Source organism: Vombatus ursinus, unplaced genomic scaffold (assembly GCF_900497805.2).
Source record: "Vombatus ursinus unplaced genomic scaffold, bare-nosed wombat genome assembly UNPS02014821.1, whole genome shotgun sequence".
NCBI classification, from domain to species: Eukaryota; Metazoa; Chordata; class Mammalia; order Diprotodontia; family Vombatidae; genus Vombatus; species Vombatus ursinus.
Genome location: NW_020954599.1, coordinates 40,208,216 through 40,226,183, shown reverse-complemented (window position 1 = coordinate 40,226,183; position 17,968 = coordinate 40,208,216). Strand labels below are relative to the sequence as shown.

At 38.7% G+C, this 17,968-nt stretch overlaps 1 protein-coding gene across 1 annotated transcript; it reads right to left on the bottom strand.

Annotated features, from left to right (window-relative positions):
* Positions 1 to 1,644: 1,644 nt before the first annotated feature.
* Positions 1,645 to 17,589, bottom strand: AGA (aspartylglucosaminidase). The gene is made up of 9 exons (XM_027837624.1): positions 17,293 to 17,589; positions 14,186 to 14,339; positions 12,595 to 12,707; positions 10,307 to 10,419; positions 8,509 to 8,620; positions 7,663 to 7,738; positions 5,024 to 5,131; positions 3,627 to 3,760; positions 1,645 to 1,905 (listed from the first exon to the last, which is right to left on the bottom strand). Exons 1-9 carry the CDS (start codon positions 17,429 to 17,431, stop codon positions 1,805 to 1,807), a joined length of 1,050 nt encoding a protein of 349 aa, XP_027693425.1. The 5' UTR covers positions 17,432 to 17,589; the 3' UTR covers positions 1,645 to 1,804.
* Between the last annotated feature and the right edge of the window lie 379 nt (positions 17,590 to 17,968).

Here is a 17,968-nt window from a genome sequence, read left to right as displayed (position 1 = left end):
TTCCTGGTTTCAAGGTTAACACTCTATCCACTAGGCTCTGCCGCCTCCCTGCTGTAAGGAAAGCATGTTGTAGACTGTAAAGTAGCATATAAATATGAACTGTTATTATTTTTATAGCAAAGAAGGAAAACTAACATTGCTTTGAAAAACACACTTTAAGGCACCCTTTGCACAAACTCAAGCGTACTGCACATCACAGGAGCCGTTAAGGGCTGGTTACAACATATGACTTATGATAAGTGTGAAGTTGTGGCATTTTTCTATGGCTGGCCTCAAAACTCAAATTCTTAGTTGTCTACACGAAGTTGAAAACCATAAACTTCTCACCCTAAATCTACAGAACAGTAAAAGTTAATATGCTAAGAAAACGGAGTGCCAGCTAATAGGTAACTTGTATTAACAATTTCTAAAATTACCACTGAGTGTGAACCTGAAGGATTCCAGAATACCACTCAGGAGAGATTACACACACATCAGGCTAGACAAAGGATGTCTACAGTCAGTGTCCCACGCCTAAAGGTAGTGGTGCTGGAGGTGGGAGTGGAAGAAGAGAACCCACAAGGAATGGGGAAATTCAATCACAGATCACGTTTCCCAAATTAAAACACTTGCAATATGGACTTCTGCTATTAGAAATGCAGCAAGCTGGTAAAAGATAATAATGGAAACATGGTTTGAGAACCCTGTCTATCCACCACAAGGGCTCCTTCAGATGGACACAGAGCAAGTTAATCAATAAAACCGCTCATCAGCACACTGCCCACATTTCCCATTACACACACAAAAGCATCTAGAGTATTAGGGGAAGAGCAGAAATGGAAGGGAAATGAGATGCTATGCTGAAATCCTCCCCTTCCAAGTTGCCAGAAGGCAGATGCTAAAGCTAGATACGAGAAGAACAATGATCAGTGATAAAGGATAAATCACTGTAACATTCAGAAATTCAATCATGACTAATCATGCCATGCCTCATTTTGGCTCCTCAACTAAAATACTTGAATATTTCAAAGAGAATGCATGTACAGAGACATTTGTGGGTTTGTTTTATTTTTTAAGGGGGTAGCAAGAAGTTTCCTAAAAAAACAATTCAATGATAATAGTCTGAACACTCAAAGAATTAAAGATTTAGACCTGACGGGACGTTAGAACAGGGGTTCTCAACACTTTTTTCAAATGGATGCCCCCAGCAGTCTAGCCAAGCCTACGGCCTCCTTCTCCGAATAATGTTTTTAAATGCATAAGATAAAAATATTTAGGATTACAGTGGAAATCAATTAATTACAATAGTTACCTATCCTTTTCGCTTTCTCCATTTATGGATTTCAGGTTAATAACTACTGCCTTAAAGGCCATCTAATCCTTATTTTACAAAGGGGGGAGAAACTGAGGCTCAGACAAGTTAAGTGATTTGTCCAAAGTGACACAGGTAGTAAACAGCAGAACTAAGATCTGAACCCAAGTCTTCTGACTCCAAAGACAGTGATCATCTCTCAACTGTACCATATCAATGTATTAACTTCATTAAACTCCAGAAGAAAAAATTCCAAGATCAAATGACCCATATGTATCTTCTCATGTTCTGAGAAAGCAAGAGAGTTTAGACAACATTTTGATATGGTAAATAAAATTCAAATGGAGAAGGTGGAGAGTGTCATGTCAGCCCAAATTTACTCTGACGCTCATACTGACACAAAGGAATGTATGTGGTACAGAGCAGGAACATGTTCAAAAGTGGCAGCTAGTGAACCTTTACAGCCTTTGTTTCTTCCTTCATCTTTTAAATAGAGATGTTGACAGAAAAGGATTAAATGCAGTCTACTTTTTCTTCAATTGGCTGACTTTGCAGAGGATGATAAATCATGAAATGAAACTGAGAAAACTCTGGAAGTTTGTTGCAGGCGGCACCTGGAACAGGAGAAAGAGAGAGAAAGAGACGAAGATATGTGTCGGTGGATAGTAATTATATTTATTTTACAATTATGAATATAGAAGCCTAGATCTAGAGCTGGAAGAGAACTCAGATGTCATCTAATTTAGTTCCTCATCTTAAAGATGAGTAAATTACCCAAGGTCACCCAGGCAGTAAAAGCACAGGAATCGGAAGGTGAATGCAGGTCCTGTAACTCCAGAACCAATGCTCTTTCTCCAATACTATACTGCATTTATGTAAATAAATTTATATAAATAAATAAAGACAAATACATAAATAAACATGCTATTTATTCACCTGAGGACTTTTCTCGGTTAAGGTTCAATGTTTGTTTTATGCCCTGACTCTACCCAAGTCTTATCAAAACCCTGGAGTATCTGCTTAATTCTTACAGGGCATTAAAAATCCCAGAGACTGAGGACCAAAGTGACAGGTAGGCTCTCCCTATCAGCTTTAGGATACTCACTGGACACTTATTTTATACACCTGCTGCTTTCATTATCTTACCTTTAACCAAAAAAAGGATGGAAGTAGAAGGTTATTAATACTATTCCTATAGGCCAGAGGTCAACCAGAATCATTTTCCACCCTCCATCATTTCCTCAGAGCATGGGCATCTGGTCCTTTGCTAAGTGACGGCTTTCATCTCACTAGTCTAGCTGCCCCCTTGGATTTCTTTCCTTCTGATCACTCCTCTTTCCTCTGTTCTACTACCTAGACTCAGATCCCCTGTCATTATCACTGCTTGAATAAAAGTCCTTAAAATGCAAGAAACTGTTCTTAGTTTTATCCAACAAATCAATTTTAAATTAATCTATAATTACTTAATTATCATTGTTATATTCTATTAAATTCATCTTTGGGACTTCTAAGAAGCTTTTTACTTGTTGAAGAAATTCAATGACACTGATATTTTCTACTTCAAGTCCCTCTTTTCTCATTTATATTTAATATTTATCTTAATACTTGGAAAGGAAAAACAAATTCCTCAAATTCAAGTTTTTCAAGTTAGAGAACTGTGGGAAGGAAAAGATCAAAGAGCTACAATAAGCAGTCTAAGCTAATATGACACATTGATTAGTAAGTTGTATTTTTTAGTGATCTAAAAATTCACTAATGAGCACCAGCACAGTGGTTGATCTCAAAGTGCTTTGAAGCTGTGATAGGTTTATAAAGAAGGCAGATGAAGCAAAAGATATATATACAGTAAAATGCAAAAATAATTCTCCTGTCTATTCCTATGCTTACACATTAGAAATACTTAATAAAAGGACAGCCTCGTGCACCTTGAAGACCAAAGTAAGACCACTTAGGGAGCTGTGACATTTAGAGGAATGGTAAAAAATGAAGAAGGAAAGAGAGTGTATATAGATCAGCCCATTCTCTTAATAAAACAGATAGAAGTAAGAAGTAAAAATGTGGAACATAAATAAGAGGGTGGAGCTTGTGGCCAAAACCAGGGCAGAACCATGATGCAGCCTGCTAAGGTCTGGCTTACTAGTATACTTGTAAGGTTGATGTGCAGGTTTCCTTTGGATACTTAAAGTAATCTATACCATTGCTAACAAACATTTACTGAACATACAGGGTGTTATGTATATTTTATATCCTGTACAAAGCTAACAAAAACAGTGCAATTTAATGCTAGGTGTATCATCACAAAAATCTGCAAACACACTTATCAAATATAACTCACCATAACTTCCAGTTGTATTGGCGCATATAACAGCCCCAAAGAACTCAGGATAATATTTCTGGATTCTGGAAATAACTTTCCGGCAGGCTAGAGTTGGATCATCTCCTTTTCTCATATATTCTACTGCTTGGTAACTGGTTAAAAAAAAATAAAGTTAATGACAAGGTCTAGAACAGAAATTCTTAACATTTATATCAGGACCCTCTTGAGCAGGCTGATGAAACATATGAATCCTTCTCAGAAAAATGTATTTAAATGCACGAAATAAAATGCATAGGACTAGAATGAAACCAAAGGTTAGTGAAAACAGAGGTGTAATTTTTTGCCCATTTCAGTTCACTGATTAGTCCATGGACCCTATGAGCATCCACAGACTCCCAGGTTAAGATTCCCTGGCTTTCAATATGAATAAACTTTAATACATCAGGACCACAGATATATGAATAGGGACCACCATGAGCTAGGATCATTTAGGGCTGGAATGAACCCAAGAGGGCATCTAGTACAACATTCTCTTTCTTACAGCTGAGGAAACTGAGACCCAGGGAAGTTAAATGATTTGCCTAATATCACATAGTTCATATTAGAATTAGAATTCAAACCCAAGTCCTTTGATTCCAAATGCAACAATCTTTCCACTATACCACTCTGTTTGAATAAATAATGCACTAAAATTAGCATACCTGAAATTATACACTTCAAGCTGCTTTAAAAGTTATCATATTCAGTAGAATGAATGCAATGATACAAGTAAATAAGTTGGCTCAGTTAAAAAATCAGCTTTGATGCAATAACCATCTTCCCAACTAATCCACCAATTAATTTTAAATAAAAGACAAATGAATTCTTTTTGTTATAGCTGAATAACTGTGTCAGCTAGGTCACTATAGCTAGAAGTCATAAAGCGTGGAGATCCCATTTAAAAGAAAAATGCTGTTATAGTTGAAGTGCAAAATGCCGTTAGTGTGCACAATGTCCAGTCATAATGACCACCTTTCAGCAATTACTCGTATACAATGACTGCATTTCCCCCTTCTGCCATCAATAATCACTGTCTTTTTACTGACTGGCTGAGTGACCTTGGGCAAATTACTTAAACAGTACTTACGTTTCCTCATCTGTAAATTAGGTAAAATGTTACCCTACCCCAGGAGGACAAGTCATAAATACTTTTGATGACAATAATGGTCATTAATGGGAATACAAGCTAGTAAGTCTACAGAGCCAGAGACAAAACAACTCTGCACAGACAGTTCAAAGGCAAGTTCACAAACCTCTGTGCAGGCACATTCAGTTAAGAAAACACCCCAACATGATACAAGAAAAAAAAAAACCAGTTATGATAGTGATGCTAACCAACAATAACTCTAACTTAAGTATGGTACCAAGAAGCATACCTGGGTAAAAAGCGCATCATGATGTCACCATCTCCGGTGGCAGCAGCCCCTCCAGCCGTGCTATCAGCGTAAGACCCTGCTCCTGCTATTGGAGAATCGCCAACTCGACTTTTAAAGGGGAAGCAATTAATTATTACAAGAGAAAAAGCCAGAATGTATATTTTTATCAGTTCAATAGTCTGTCCAATAAAAGAAATCATTTTATTGAGCAAGATATGGTATCCTACTATGTCTTCTCCCCAAATAAAAATACAAACCCCACAATTATTATTATAGGCAGAACACTGTTTTTTAAAGACTGTTCTTTAGATCAGATTTTTATATATACTAATTGGAGTAGGATTTGATACTAGATAGATAAAAGTGCTGGCTTTGCAGCTGTCACACAGACAAGTGGTGTCAAATTTCTGAATGACATTCTGGTTAGAAAACCACAAATTAACATTATTTATGTTGTACTGTACTTTTATTTATTTTGTTAAACATATCCCAATTGCATTTTAATCTGGTTGCAGGACTTGGGGCATGACACTTCTGATCTATAATGTTACCAAGGCCCTAACTTAAGGCTTCATCATCTCACAATGGAGGATTTCAATAGTCTCCTACACTCTACTCTCTGCCTCTAGTCTCTTTCAACTTCAATCAACCCTCCTAGATTCATCCTGCTAAACCACTGGTTTTCATCATGCCACTCTGTTCAAAAATTGCAGCAGTGGCCCATTACCTAAGATAAATTCCAAACACCAGGAAAGAGCTTGCAAGGCCTTAATAACCTCACCCCAACCTATTTTTCCAGCTTTACTTCTTATAGTCTCTTATGCACAACAGGTTCTCACAGAGCCCCTCTGTTCTACCAATGGATCCTAAGAATGAACCTTATAAATTTCAGCCTGACTCTGCACATGCTGTTCTTGTAAAAATCCTTCCTTGTCCTTGCCACTAACTCTTAATCATCATTCAAAGTCTATATCAAGGGTAGCATTCTGTCATTACTCCCTGGCTACAAGTAAGGTCTACTTGCTCTGAACTCCATCAGCAATTTAATGTCAATAATGCTTATCTGGTATTTATTACATGCTGTCAAACACAATTACACTTCAACTCCTCTACTTGCACAAAGTTCACTGACAAGATGGGAGGTGGCATTTGGAGTCTGTTCAGAAAGAAGAGGAAAGATGTAAGAAGTAGTGTGATGTACGTGGCTAATAAGTGAAACCTTCTCGAGGAGGTCTTGTAGACAACAGTTGTGGGAAGTGTGTATTTGTGCACTGGCAATGAGTAGGGCTCACCATGTGTGTATCACCAATGCCCCCAAAGACAGCAGGGCTAGCTAGTGTAATACCACAAAAAAGGCAGAAAAAGCATGCTATAAAGCCTCACTCAAGTGTCCCTAGGGCAGTAAACAGGCATTTTGCTATTGCCTCAGAGCTACCAACAAAAATTACAGGGACTGAGTAATTTTACTTCCAGAGATAAGAAGAATTTTGTAGGGACCTATAAAGTGCATACTATCTGTACTTGGAAAACACAAATAATAGGCACTTGAAAAAAGTAAAGCTCTTGGAAAGGGATGGAATGCATTTGAAGAGGATTGGTTTAAAAGAAATTGTCTGAAATCTTACAAATCTGATCAAATGGGAGGGTCAGGGAGGATGGACAAACAAACCTGCCAATATAGCTCTTCCAAGCTGGATGGCACAGAGAATACTAAGTATGAAGAACTTTGGTTTCACAAAAAACAACAGGAATATAAAAATTGATGGTCTCAGATGCTTATACACAAATGTATGAAACTATAATAATAATATAATATATATAATATAATATTAATAACAAAAATAAACAAGTGAGCTAGAGTTCCTAAAGTAAGGAGGCAAATTCACCTGAAGAGGTATCACTGAGACACGGTGGAGGTGGGTCTCAGGAGCAGAATATTGATATGGAGGAGAATACCCCCTTCCAAAGGGACAGAAATGGTGAAATAATGTTGCATCTCAAGATTTGGATGAGGGAAATCGGGCACTGGAGGGGAAAACACAAAGTGGAGAGCTTTGGGGTGAGACTCAATGGAAGAAGAAACAGAAGCAAATTATCATGAGTATGCTGGACCTGGTTAAAATAGGCCTGTAATCTAGGAAACAGATCACACACCTGGCACACAAGCAGGCATGAGATAGTACTAGAGGAGCTGAATTCCCTGAACATCTGTCTGGTGCAGGCAGAATCCCCTAAAGGCTTGCGACCTCACCAGGGAATTCCCAGGATGGGAACCTTCTTCCCTACTCTGGCCTATAACTGCCCAGGACCACCCAGTTAGTATGTATCAGAGGTAGGGCTCAAATCCAGCATGGCATTTGATCCACCATGTCATGCTGCCTCTACACGAAGAGCAGAGCAGACAACAAATTATTCTGTGACGTGGGGTAAGTCACTTAACCACTAGGATCCATTTCCTCATCTGTAAAATGAGGGAGCTGGATCAGATGACCCTTGAGGTCTCTTCTGATTCTAAATCTGTTGCTGCTTAAGGACAAGGATAATGTCTCATGCTTCTTTTTATCCCCTGCTTAGCACCCAGCATAGAGCCTTCACATAGCAGGCGCTCAACAAATATTTTCCATTGATCAAACACTAACCCAGGTATTTTGAACTTCGCACCATTTGTGGATGTGCCAGCAGCAATATGTCCTGTCTTACCAATTACAACCATGCCTAGGAGTTTGAAAAAAAAAAAAACAAAACACAACACAATCAGTAGGTACCAAATCAAAAAGATTTCTGAAATACAATTAAATGAGGGTAATAAAATTAATCAAACTTCTAGAACACCAAGGTGTTTTCAGGCTAGGTAGAAGGACAGAAGAAGAAAACTTGGGAATCATGAAAATACCATTCATAATATTTAACATAAAGTCAATGAACCAGAAAATCCTGACCTTTTGGCTTTTAATAGGCCATTTTCATAATTCACTCTTTTGGTCACCCACAGGGGTGCCACAACCACCCCTTATTTTCCTCCTAAAAATGAGTAATCACCCTTCAAAACCTGCTTACAAAGTGACATTAAGGAAAATCACTAAAGCAAACTGATGGTAATTTTCTAACCACAACCTTGGGAAAAAATAATGTACACAAATTTGACTTTGCAGTGCAAAGAAACCAAGAATTGAACTGAAAATCAAAAATGGATTTTTAAGCTTGCACTTGAATATTCATTAGTTGTTAAGCATGCTGGATGCCACTTAGGTGTCCTGGAAAAGATAATTCACCAAATGGCAAGCAGATGCCAAGGGAAAGAGGTCCACTCTTCTTTGGAAGTTAATAGGAGAAGTTTATTCCTAGACTGTATCTTTTTTTTTAATTGTTACAAAAGAATCAGGCTCCTGGAACATTAATAGCCATGGATAAGTTAAGGGATAAACAAATGCAATTTTAAAAATTCTAACTCCTTAAGTTTGAAAAATTCATAAAAAGAAAATTACCAATAGTATCATGACTGTGAATATTTATTTTCTCAGAGGTGTGAAGGTGCTGTTTTAAGACTCTAGATGGTTTATATGGTCCACAGGATTTTGATGCATCTGGTATAACATTCTGTAAATAACATTTCAAATACAATTTTTCTGTAAGTATGCTTTATCCAAAACCATCTACTAAAAAAAAAAAAAACCCAACCTAACAATAATCATAGCTAACCACAAAAAAAGAACAAGAGGAATCTGGTACAGTGTAAGGTGGAAATTGGGGCAGTTAGGAGCCCGGGACACTTATTAGCTGTGTGACCCTGAGTAAGTCTCTTAACCCGTTTGCCTCAGTTTCTTCATCTGTAAAATGGGTATAATAGCACCTACATCACTTAGTTGTAAGAACTGAATGAGATAGTATATATAAAGGCATTTTGAAAAACCTTAACTCACAATATAAATGCTAATTATACTTAAGTGGATAGTTTCATGATTATTCTGATATATAATGAGTTGGTTACACATATATTTTAACTTACTATATCTAGATTATGTTGTTTAGAATAGATAGCACTCTCTCTCACCTAAACTATGAGATTCTCAATAATGAAACATCAGTTCCCAACAGAATCAGGTACACAGTTCATAATTAAATTTGGGAATTACATTGTTTACTATGGTCAGAATAATGTTCCTAGATCTTTAAAAAGAAAAATGAACTCATCATTTACTAAACTAAGTTTACATGAATTTATTTTCAAAGTCATTTCTAAAACTTATCCCCCCTACCCCTACCCCCAATCTGGACCTGTGATTTTATCAGGAGAAGGAATTTCAGATGAGAAAATTCTCTCAGTCAATGCAGAGCAAGACTATAAATTGCCAAACAATTGTCTGAGGCACTAAGAAATTAAGGGCCCAGGGGCTGTCAGAGTTGCATCTGAACCCAGGTCTTCCTGATTAATACTGGTCTTCTATTCATATCAGCTCTTAACTATTCTAGTAGGCCTGTATATGTATGTATATTTATATATGTATATCCACATACAGACATATAAACATACATATGTGTGCGCATATGTATATGTACATGCACTCATATATATAGATAACACAGTGTGTTATATATGTGAATGTGTGTATGTATGGGGAGGAGAGAGTATGTGTGTGTGTACATCTTACAAAAGTTCTAGAAACTGCTAAAAACCTAGAAATGAGGGTTACATTCGTAGAATTTTCTCTCACAGAAAGTTCATTTAAAAGTCAATGTTAAAAGTACACATTTCATCATTCAAGGCAGCAGAGAACCTGATGCTTACCTATATCTATGTCAAACATATAAACTGACAGACACTTATAATGCCTCACATATGGATTGTGAACACATTTTTCAAGTGCCAGGCTTACAATTCCAGTCTAGTTAGTCTAACGGTGCTGGTGGTGGTGTGAGGGTGGAACAAAGGGACAGATGGAGAAGTAAGCATTTCCTGGGATGGGGAGAAACTAATTCTCAGTGGCAAAGCTAGACCAATGTAACGGTAAAGAGCCTGCTAATATAATAAATGTGCAGTATGAACTAGCAATCAAGTCAGTAGCATCAGATAGTAGCAATCCCCAGCAAGATACGGTCACACTTCAAAGCACATAAAACTAGCTACACTTTCAGGCACAGAAAACACTCTGATGGTAAGTATCAAATGATTCTCAGATGTAGACATAGAAAATTTTTTAAGTTGTTCAAATAATTCATATTTTAAATCCCAAAAGTCTTCTAACAACGTCAGACAATTAGTATTTTATGACAAAACATACATACCTTCCAGAAATTTGGCTGACATTTATGGCTCAGCCACTCCAAATGGAGAAAACGAGAAGTGTTGGTGGATAATTCCTCATTTGGAAATCCCATACATTCAGCAAACTGGGTAGCTAAAGAGATGAAGATAAAAGCAAAATAATAGTAATCATGAAGGTGATGATAACTGGGACTTACATAGCATCTTAAAATTTACAAAACACTTTACATATTACATGTGTTTATATTATAATATGTAAAATTGCTGTAACAATCAACACACTGACATTCAATAAAAGACAGCAAAAAAAAATCATATTTCCCCCAAACAGCAAAGGTTTAATTTGTAAAACTGCATATTAAAACAGGAACAATAAAGGAAGCCTTTGTTTTGAGGAAATTATAGTGAATTATGAATTTATGTAGAAAAAAATTTCTCCTGCACATGAAGATAATAAGGATGGGAAGGAGGTACATAAACCTTCCTGATTTCGACCTCTTCCCACTCACCCCTACCACCAAACAGGAAGCGTTTCTTTGTTCACAAAAAGCTGATCTTTTATTTCCAGTTGTTAAAGTATCTGTCATTTAACAAACTTTATTTATTTTTTTTTTTTGGTATGCAAGGCACTCTATCAGTGGTAGGGATATAAAGATGGAAAAATGACAATCCTTTCTCAAGTAACAACAACAGAGGCAAAGGAGGAAAATGAAAACAGGAAGGGGTTATCATTTTTAGCTTGGAGAAAGGGGGGAACGGGATCAAGTAAGACTTTATAGAGAGAAGCTCTCAATGCTGGGTTTTGAAGGAAGAGAAGCATTTAAATAATAACAACAATAATAGTAAAAGTTAATAATTATGTAGTATCTTAAGATTTGCAAAGGGCTTTCCTTCTATTATCTCATTACAACAACCTTGTTTAGGAAGGTGCTACTTTGATCCACCTTTTACAGACGGGGAAACTGAGAGTGAGACTAAGTGACTTGCCTAGGATCACACAGCTAATAAATGTCAGAGGCAGAATTTGAACTAAGGTCTTTCTGAGCAGGTAGGTATTGAAGTAGATAGAGTGGCTGGTGTGGAATCACGAAGACTCATCTTCTTTGTAGGTTCAAATCCAGCCTCAGACACTTACTAGCTGTGTGTGTGACCCTGAGCAAGTCACTTAACCCTGTTTGCCTCAGTTTCCTCAGCTGTAAAATGAGCTGGAGAGAAAGAAATGGCAAACCACTCCAATATCTTTGCCAAGAAAACCCACAACTGGAAAAAAAAAAAAGACTAAACAACAATCTTCCTGATTCCTAAACCAGTACTCTCTGAGTTATGCCACTTCACTCTGGGGTAGAGACAGAAAAAAATCAGAGCAAGAACTGAAAGATTACCAAATAGCAGTAGGGGCTCAGAGGAAGTTATTAACATAAGATAAATAGATGGTTGGTGAAAACAGAGTACTTTGTCTAGTAACTACCAGCTGCCTGGGGCAGCAACAGAGAAACCGAGTTGTAAGGGTTTATTTTGATTTGAGGATTAGCAGGCTGGAACCTGATGGCTTCTAAATTTGTGGCTGGTGAAATCACTGCTCCCCCTAACTCCTTTGCAAAGGTAGGAGGTCCACAAGTGAGGAACATTGCATATATTGTTTTAACAAGTTTTTGTTTTGTTTTTGGTGGGGATATATTGGTTGGTTTTGCTGATTTTTTTTTATTCTTCCTCTATTAGTGTGTTGTTGGAGCTTAAAGGTGTAGTTTTAGGCTCAAGGAAATTTTAGGTAGTTTGAAGAGTATCTGATAATTTTAGCCTCAAGGTAAAAGAGTACTTTACACAGCAGGCAGTCAACTACGGAACCTGTGATCTAATTATGATGTTTAAGGTACTGACTACATTTTTCATTTAATGTTCTTGGACATAATGAATGCTACCTTTGGGAATTAAAAGAAACAAAGTGTAATCAACATAAAATCCTCATGCAATGAGGAAGAATAAATCTTAACTATTTTTGCTGTGGTTTCCAAGCCAAGGAAATGTACAAATACACCTACCATGTGTTCAAAGGCTTCTGTTTTTAAACCAGACAGTTTTGTAACATTTATTAACTTGGGAAAAAAAGTATACTATCTTAATTGCATAAAAATATGTGATAAAGGTAATGAATTTCATTTACACTTATGTAAAGCTTTCTTTGAATGTCATTGCTTTTTTTTAAAAGACTAAATTATAAATCAAATCATATAAATTTAAATGACAAAGTTCTGATTCCTAAGCAATACATTTTTTTCATAATATTTTAATAGAATTAAAAGCACAGTACCTGATTCTCCCACTAAAAGTGTATGTTTTGTATGTTCCATTACTTTTCTTGCTACACCAACAGCATTTTTAATTCGTCTGAGATCTGCTACTGCCCCTACTTTCATGGTGTTGCTAAAGAAAAATTTACAAGAAGGTCAGTCTTAAGGTTCACAAATACATGTGGTGAATTTGTGGGCAAGCAACTGACAAAGTTTTGTGAAACCTGACTTATTCTGAGATTTCCCAAGCTTTTCAGATTGCTTCCCTGATGAACATAACTCATCTGGGAAAGTGGATTTCTATTATTGTGGATCATTTAAAGTTTTGTTTTGTTTTTGCAAAATTTAATTCAGACGATAATTTTCAGTTTTCATGAAAAAAATTGTGCCCCTCCCCCCTAAATCAAATCAACTATTGAGGAAGACATTTAAAAGCCCCAAACTTTAAAATCATTTCTTTCCTTTAATAGTCATAGGAAATAATTCTTATTCCCTAATTCTAACCTACTCCCTTCTCCCTAGTACATGACCCATCTCAAACCTACAAGCCTAACTGAATAAATTATCTATTAAGCACTTATTGTGTACAAAGCTCTGTGCTAAGCATTGGGGATACAAAGACAAACATAATAGTCCTTGTTCTCAAAGACATCACATTGTAATAATTAATAATAACAAATTCTATTCCATCCTAGCTTCTTTTAAAGATGTTTACTGCACTGACCACAACAACAGAAAGCGAACAATGAAAAACTAGAATTCTGATTCACAGAGGACTAAATGGTTACTTCAGAGGACCCTACCTGGGGTGGACAGACATGCAGAAGGAGGCTTATATTTTTCAGACCTAGAAGCACATATCACATCAGGAGCTGGAAGGGATTTTAAGAAGTCATCTAATCCAACCTCTTTATTTTGCTTATAAGGAAAGTAAAACCCAGGCAGGTAAAGGGACTTGCCTAAGGTCACAAAGGTGATGGCAGAGGCAAGACTGGAACCCAAGACCTTTGACTTCAGAGCCAGTGGTCAATATGTTGACTTGCTTGACTGCATTTATTTGTTAGAAGGAAGGGTTCTATGAGGGAGGAGGAGAAGGGATAGGGGACAATCACCAGGAAGCAACAAGGATGAAAAAAAAAAGAAAAGTCATCAATAAAATATTTTAAAAGAAAGTTGGAAGCTATCAGTAAGAAGCTGCTAAGACCAGAAGGTTGAAATATTTAAGAAGGGAGGTGGAGACAATTAGGAGTGCAAAGCCACTTCTAAGTAGTCTTGGATACTTTCTGCTCCCAGATTCAAACAAAATGGTTTATTTCCATGGGATAATCACCATTAACAAGGCACAGTGATTGAATGATATCTGGAAAAGCTAAGGGTGGTGAACAACAGATTATTAGGTTATAGATTTCTAGAGCTGGAGGAGCCATGAGTGATCACCAATCACCAGAGGACCCATTCTGGTTTTATATTTCTTCTCTAAAAGGTCATGTCTTCCTTCTCTTTCTATCTGTGTTTTCAAAGCAGAAGAGCATACACAAACTTCAATATATTTCAATATAGTTATCAATGTCAAGCTTTCCCATAAAGGACCACTTTGACTGGTGTACTTACCCATCCATAATCATGGAATCTAATGTCGTTTCTCCATATTCATCAGGACTTCCACCAAAGCCTACACTGCCATCGCACTGATTTGTCTCACACCAAGCACACCCCTCTTCAACTGCATCTAAAGCAGACCCTCCAGCCTGTAGGTTTTGCCATGCTGTGAAACAAAACACAATGATTTAAGTGTTGCTACATGCACGAATCAAATGTCTGGAACTTCTGAGAAATTCATCAAAATGCTACTACTGAGTTTTTCAACAGACTCCTAACTCTGTAAGAACTGGTGCCAAATCTTGTCATTCCTATATTCACAATTTCTTTTACATTTCTCCTCTACTCACAGAGCCACCACTGTAGTTTATTGGAACAATTGAGATAGCCTCCTTGATTGTTTGTTTGTTTGCCTCAAGTCTCTATCTACTCCAATCCATCCTTCACCCAGCAGCCAAAATGATTTTCCTAAAACTATTACTTCCGAGATAAAACATTTGGCTTTTATATTTGGCACTAAAAGTTCATTAAAACCTGGCTCCTCCAAATCTTTCCAGTTTTCCCCCCTTAACATGGTCTTCCTCACAAAGGATACTTCACCTTGCATCCCTGGGCCTTTGCACTGTCTGTATCTTTATTCCTAGAATGCTCTCCAATCCCACCTCTATCTCTTAGGATCCCTGCCTTTCAGGACTAGAATCAAATGCTGCATTCTGAAGAGGTCTTTTCCCTCTTAAGATTACTTTCCATATACTCCATATTTGTCCTGTAGGTACATCTCATTTCTCTCATGAGAACAAAGACTGTTTTTGTCTTTTTTATGCATCCTCAGTGCTAAGCCTCGTCCCTGCCACATAAGTAAGTCCTTATTAAATCCTTGCTGTTTGATGATGTCACATGGATGCTTTTTAGAAGTCACTGCGGAAACCTATGAGCAAGGACCATTTCATACTTTGTATCCCCAGCATCTAGCATGGTTTCTTGCACATAGTAGGCTTATCAAAGACTAACTGTCAATCCAAAAATCTAATTGTCTACTTCCTCTTCCGGTTCTTCCTAGTGATATACACACTGTCCTGAGATCAGGGACTGTGGAAAAGAAGAAAGTGAGGAAAGTTAAGATACTTTCCTCTTGTTTTTTTAAAGAGAAAACTGAGACTAGCTACACAAAAGTAGTTTAGATGGAGAACTATTAAAATTATGGCCCAGTGGATTTCTATTATAATAGAAGTATAAAACAAAGCATATAGAAAGAGAATTTACAATTGTGTATTTCCTAACTTAAGATGAAATGCATCTTTGAATAGAATATACTACCTTTATTAAAGCAAAACCTACAGTAAGTCCCCTAAGGTTGAACAAAAAGGGCTATCCTATAGCCAAATATATATACATATTAGATTCCAGGTTCAGAAATAAAGCTTGGAACAGAATACTAAAGGAATAGCTTGAAATGTCAAAGCCCATGAGTTGTATGATTCCAATCCTCCTCCAACTAGCTCTAACCTTTTCTTAAATCACAAATCCTCAGCTGACTCCATGCCTTTACTAGTAAAAATGAAATATTTGGGAGGCTAGATAACATTCTTGGTGAATACTGGATTTCAAACACCACTACTGCACATACCAAATTACATGTACTCTACCCATTTCAATAATCTGTGATTTCATGTGTGCAGCAACCTGCACAGATCATAACCTCGGTCCCACATTTTGTAGTATTTTTCAAAAGTAGCTGGGGCTACAAACAAAACCAAATGAAACAAGAGCACCCATCATCTACAAACCAGCGCATATGGAATTTTAAGGAGGCAGGCCCTTGAAGGATAGGAAGTTTATTGTCTGGCCTTTCATCCCAGCTTGGGAGTACTTCGAAGGACTGGAGAGCAGCCACCAGGGACCTTAAGAACCTAGGGTCATAGCTGCCCACTACCATAAGGATCAAGGAGGCCTTTACTGGAGAGATGTTTGCTAAAAAGGCTTTTACCAAAGCCAGTACCTTGGAACGCTTCAGGAAAACTTCAAAGCACATTAATATTTCTTTTTTATAAAACTGATGCTGACTTCAACCCAAAGAACTCATTTCTACTTTGAGTCCAAAGGTTCTTCTCCTCTCTTGCCTAAATCAATGATTTATTTCTATGCCCCTCAAGTTACTTCAACTTCTCAGGAGATAAAGAATTAGAGATACAACCCAAGCAGGGCAAGACCTAGTGGGGAGAGACAAGCCAGCAATGCAAGGCCTTGTGCTGGCCTCTTGAGTCAGTTGATCAGGGATTAACAAAATCTCAAGAGCACGTACCCCAGTGGGAAAAGAGCTGAATTTGGAGTCCAAGGATTTGCAGCTCTTGCTCTGTACTCTCGGTCTTCCCAAGTCAAAGTCTCTGGACTTCAGACTCCTACCTGTAAAATGATGGGTATAGGCTGGTTGTGCTGTGGGGGTCCCTTCTGACTTCTAGGTCAATGTTGCTAATATGCTCTTGGTCTCAAATTGCACCAGTAGCTCCCATACAATTCAAAGATTGCTGAATTGGGGTGGGGGAGAGACAGCAAAAGGATTTGCAGGGTTAGCTTCTTACCCTCTGTGACTTTCATTAAATCACTTAACACTTCTCTCAGCCTCAGTTTCGTATCTGCAAAATGGGGGAGCTGAGCTGGATTCTCTCTGGGGTTACTCCTAACTAGGTCAGGGTTAATATGTTCTCTCTCCAAATTGCAGCAGCTCCCATCCCTGGCTTGCTTACTTTATCCCTAACCTCCTGGGATTTGGAGTCATAAGAATTGCAATAAATCGCGGAAACCTCTACAAGCCTGCCTCAGTTTCCTATCCGTAAAATGACGGGGTTGGGCTGAACGGCCTCTGGGGTCTCCGTGGAGAATGTGTGTTTTCTTCCCCGTTAGCAGCGCTCTCCATCCCGGACTTCCCTTTCCTATCCCTGGCCCCTAAGGCGCAAAGAGATGCCTCTAAAGGGTGCACCAGGTGAGGCTCCAGCAAGTGTCTCCCTCCCGTCCCCCCTCCCCGTGCAGCATCTCCCCCCCAGCTAAGAGACAAAAAGGAACGAGGTCTCCGGGGGAGTCCAGTTCAATGCCGCCCACCCCACCCCACCCCCGGCCCGCACCTGCCACGGTTGCACCCCTAAAAGGCCAAGTGTTGATGACAAGGGGCAGCAGGCCGGAGCTGCCCAAGCTGCGCCCTGCCAGCAGCAGTAGCAGGAAGGATTGCAGGAACCCGGGCCAGCACACCGAAGCCAAGCCCATAGTGATCCTTCTTCTCGCGGACGGGCGCGTGCGAGCAGGCACTCACGAGCTCGAATCCTGACCCGGGAGGGTCCAGGGGGACGGGGATTGGAACCTGGGAGTTTGGGGACACCCTTCTCCGCAGTAGATAGAAGAGAGGGGGCGTGGCCTACCAGTTCTTCCTCTTTCTCCCTCCCCTCCCCCGCCCTCTCCGGGCGGGCTCCCACTCCTCTTCCCTCCCTCCCCGCGGACTCTTGACTCAGCCCACCAAGTCACCTTTGACCAATTGGCTTCCGAGAGAAGTTCAGCCTCTCGGGTGTGGTGAAATCTCGCGAGAAATAGGACTGCCGCCTAACTGAGGGTTGGGGAGGCGTGGAAGAGCTTCGGTTGGGCCTGGGTGGGTGACGCTGTGGGGTCTCTTTTTCTTTTCTTTTTTTTTTTTTATGCCTTTGGTGTAGACTTTGGGCAAAGTGAGCTTGGTAGAGACTCTGTTTGGGCATGCGAACCAAAAAAGCTGCACCAAGTGGTGAATAAAGAGCCATGTTCTAAAGTGGAGTC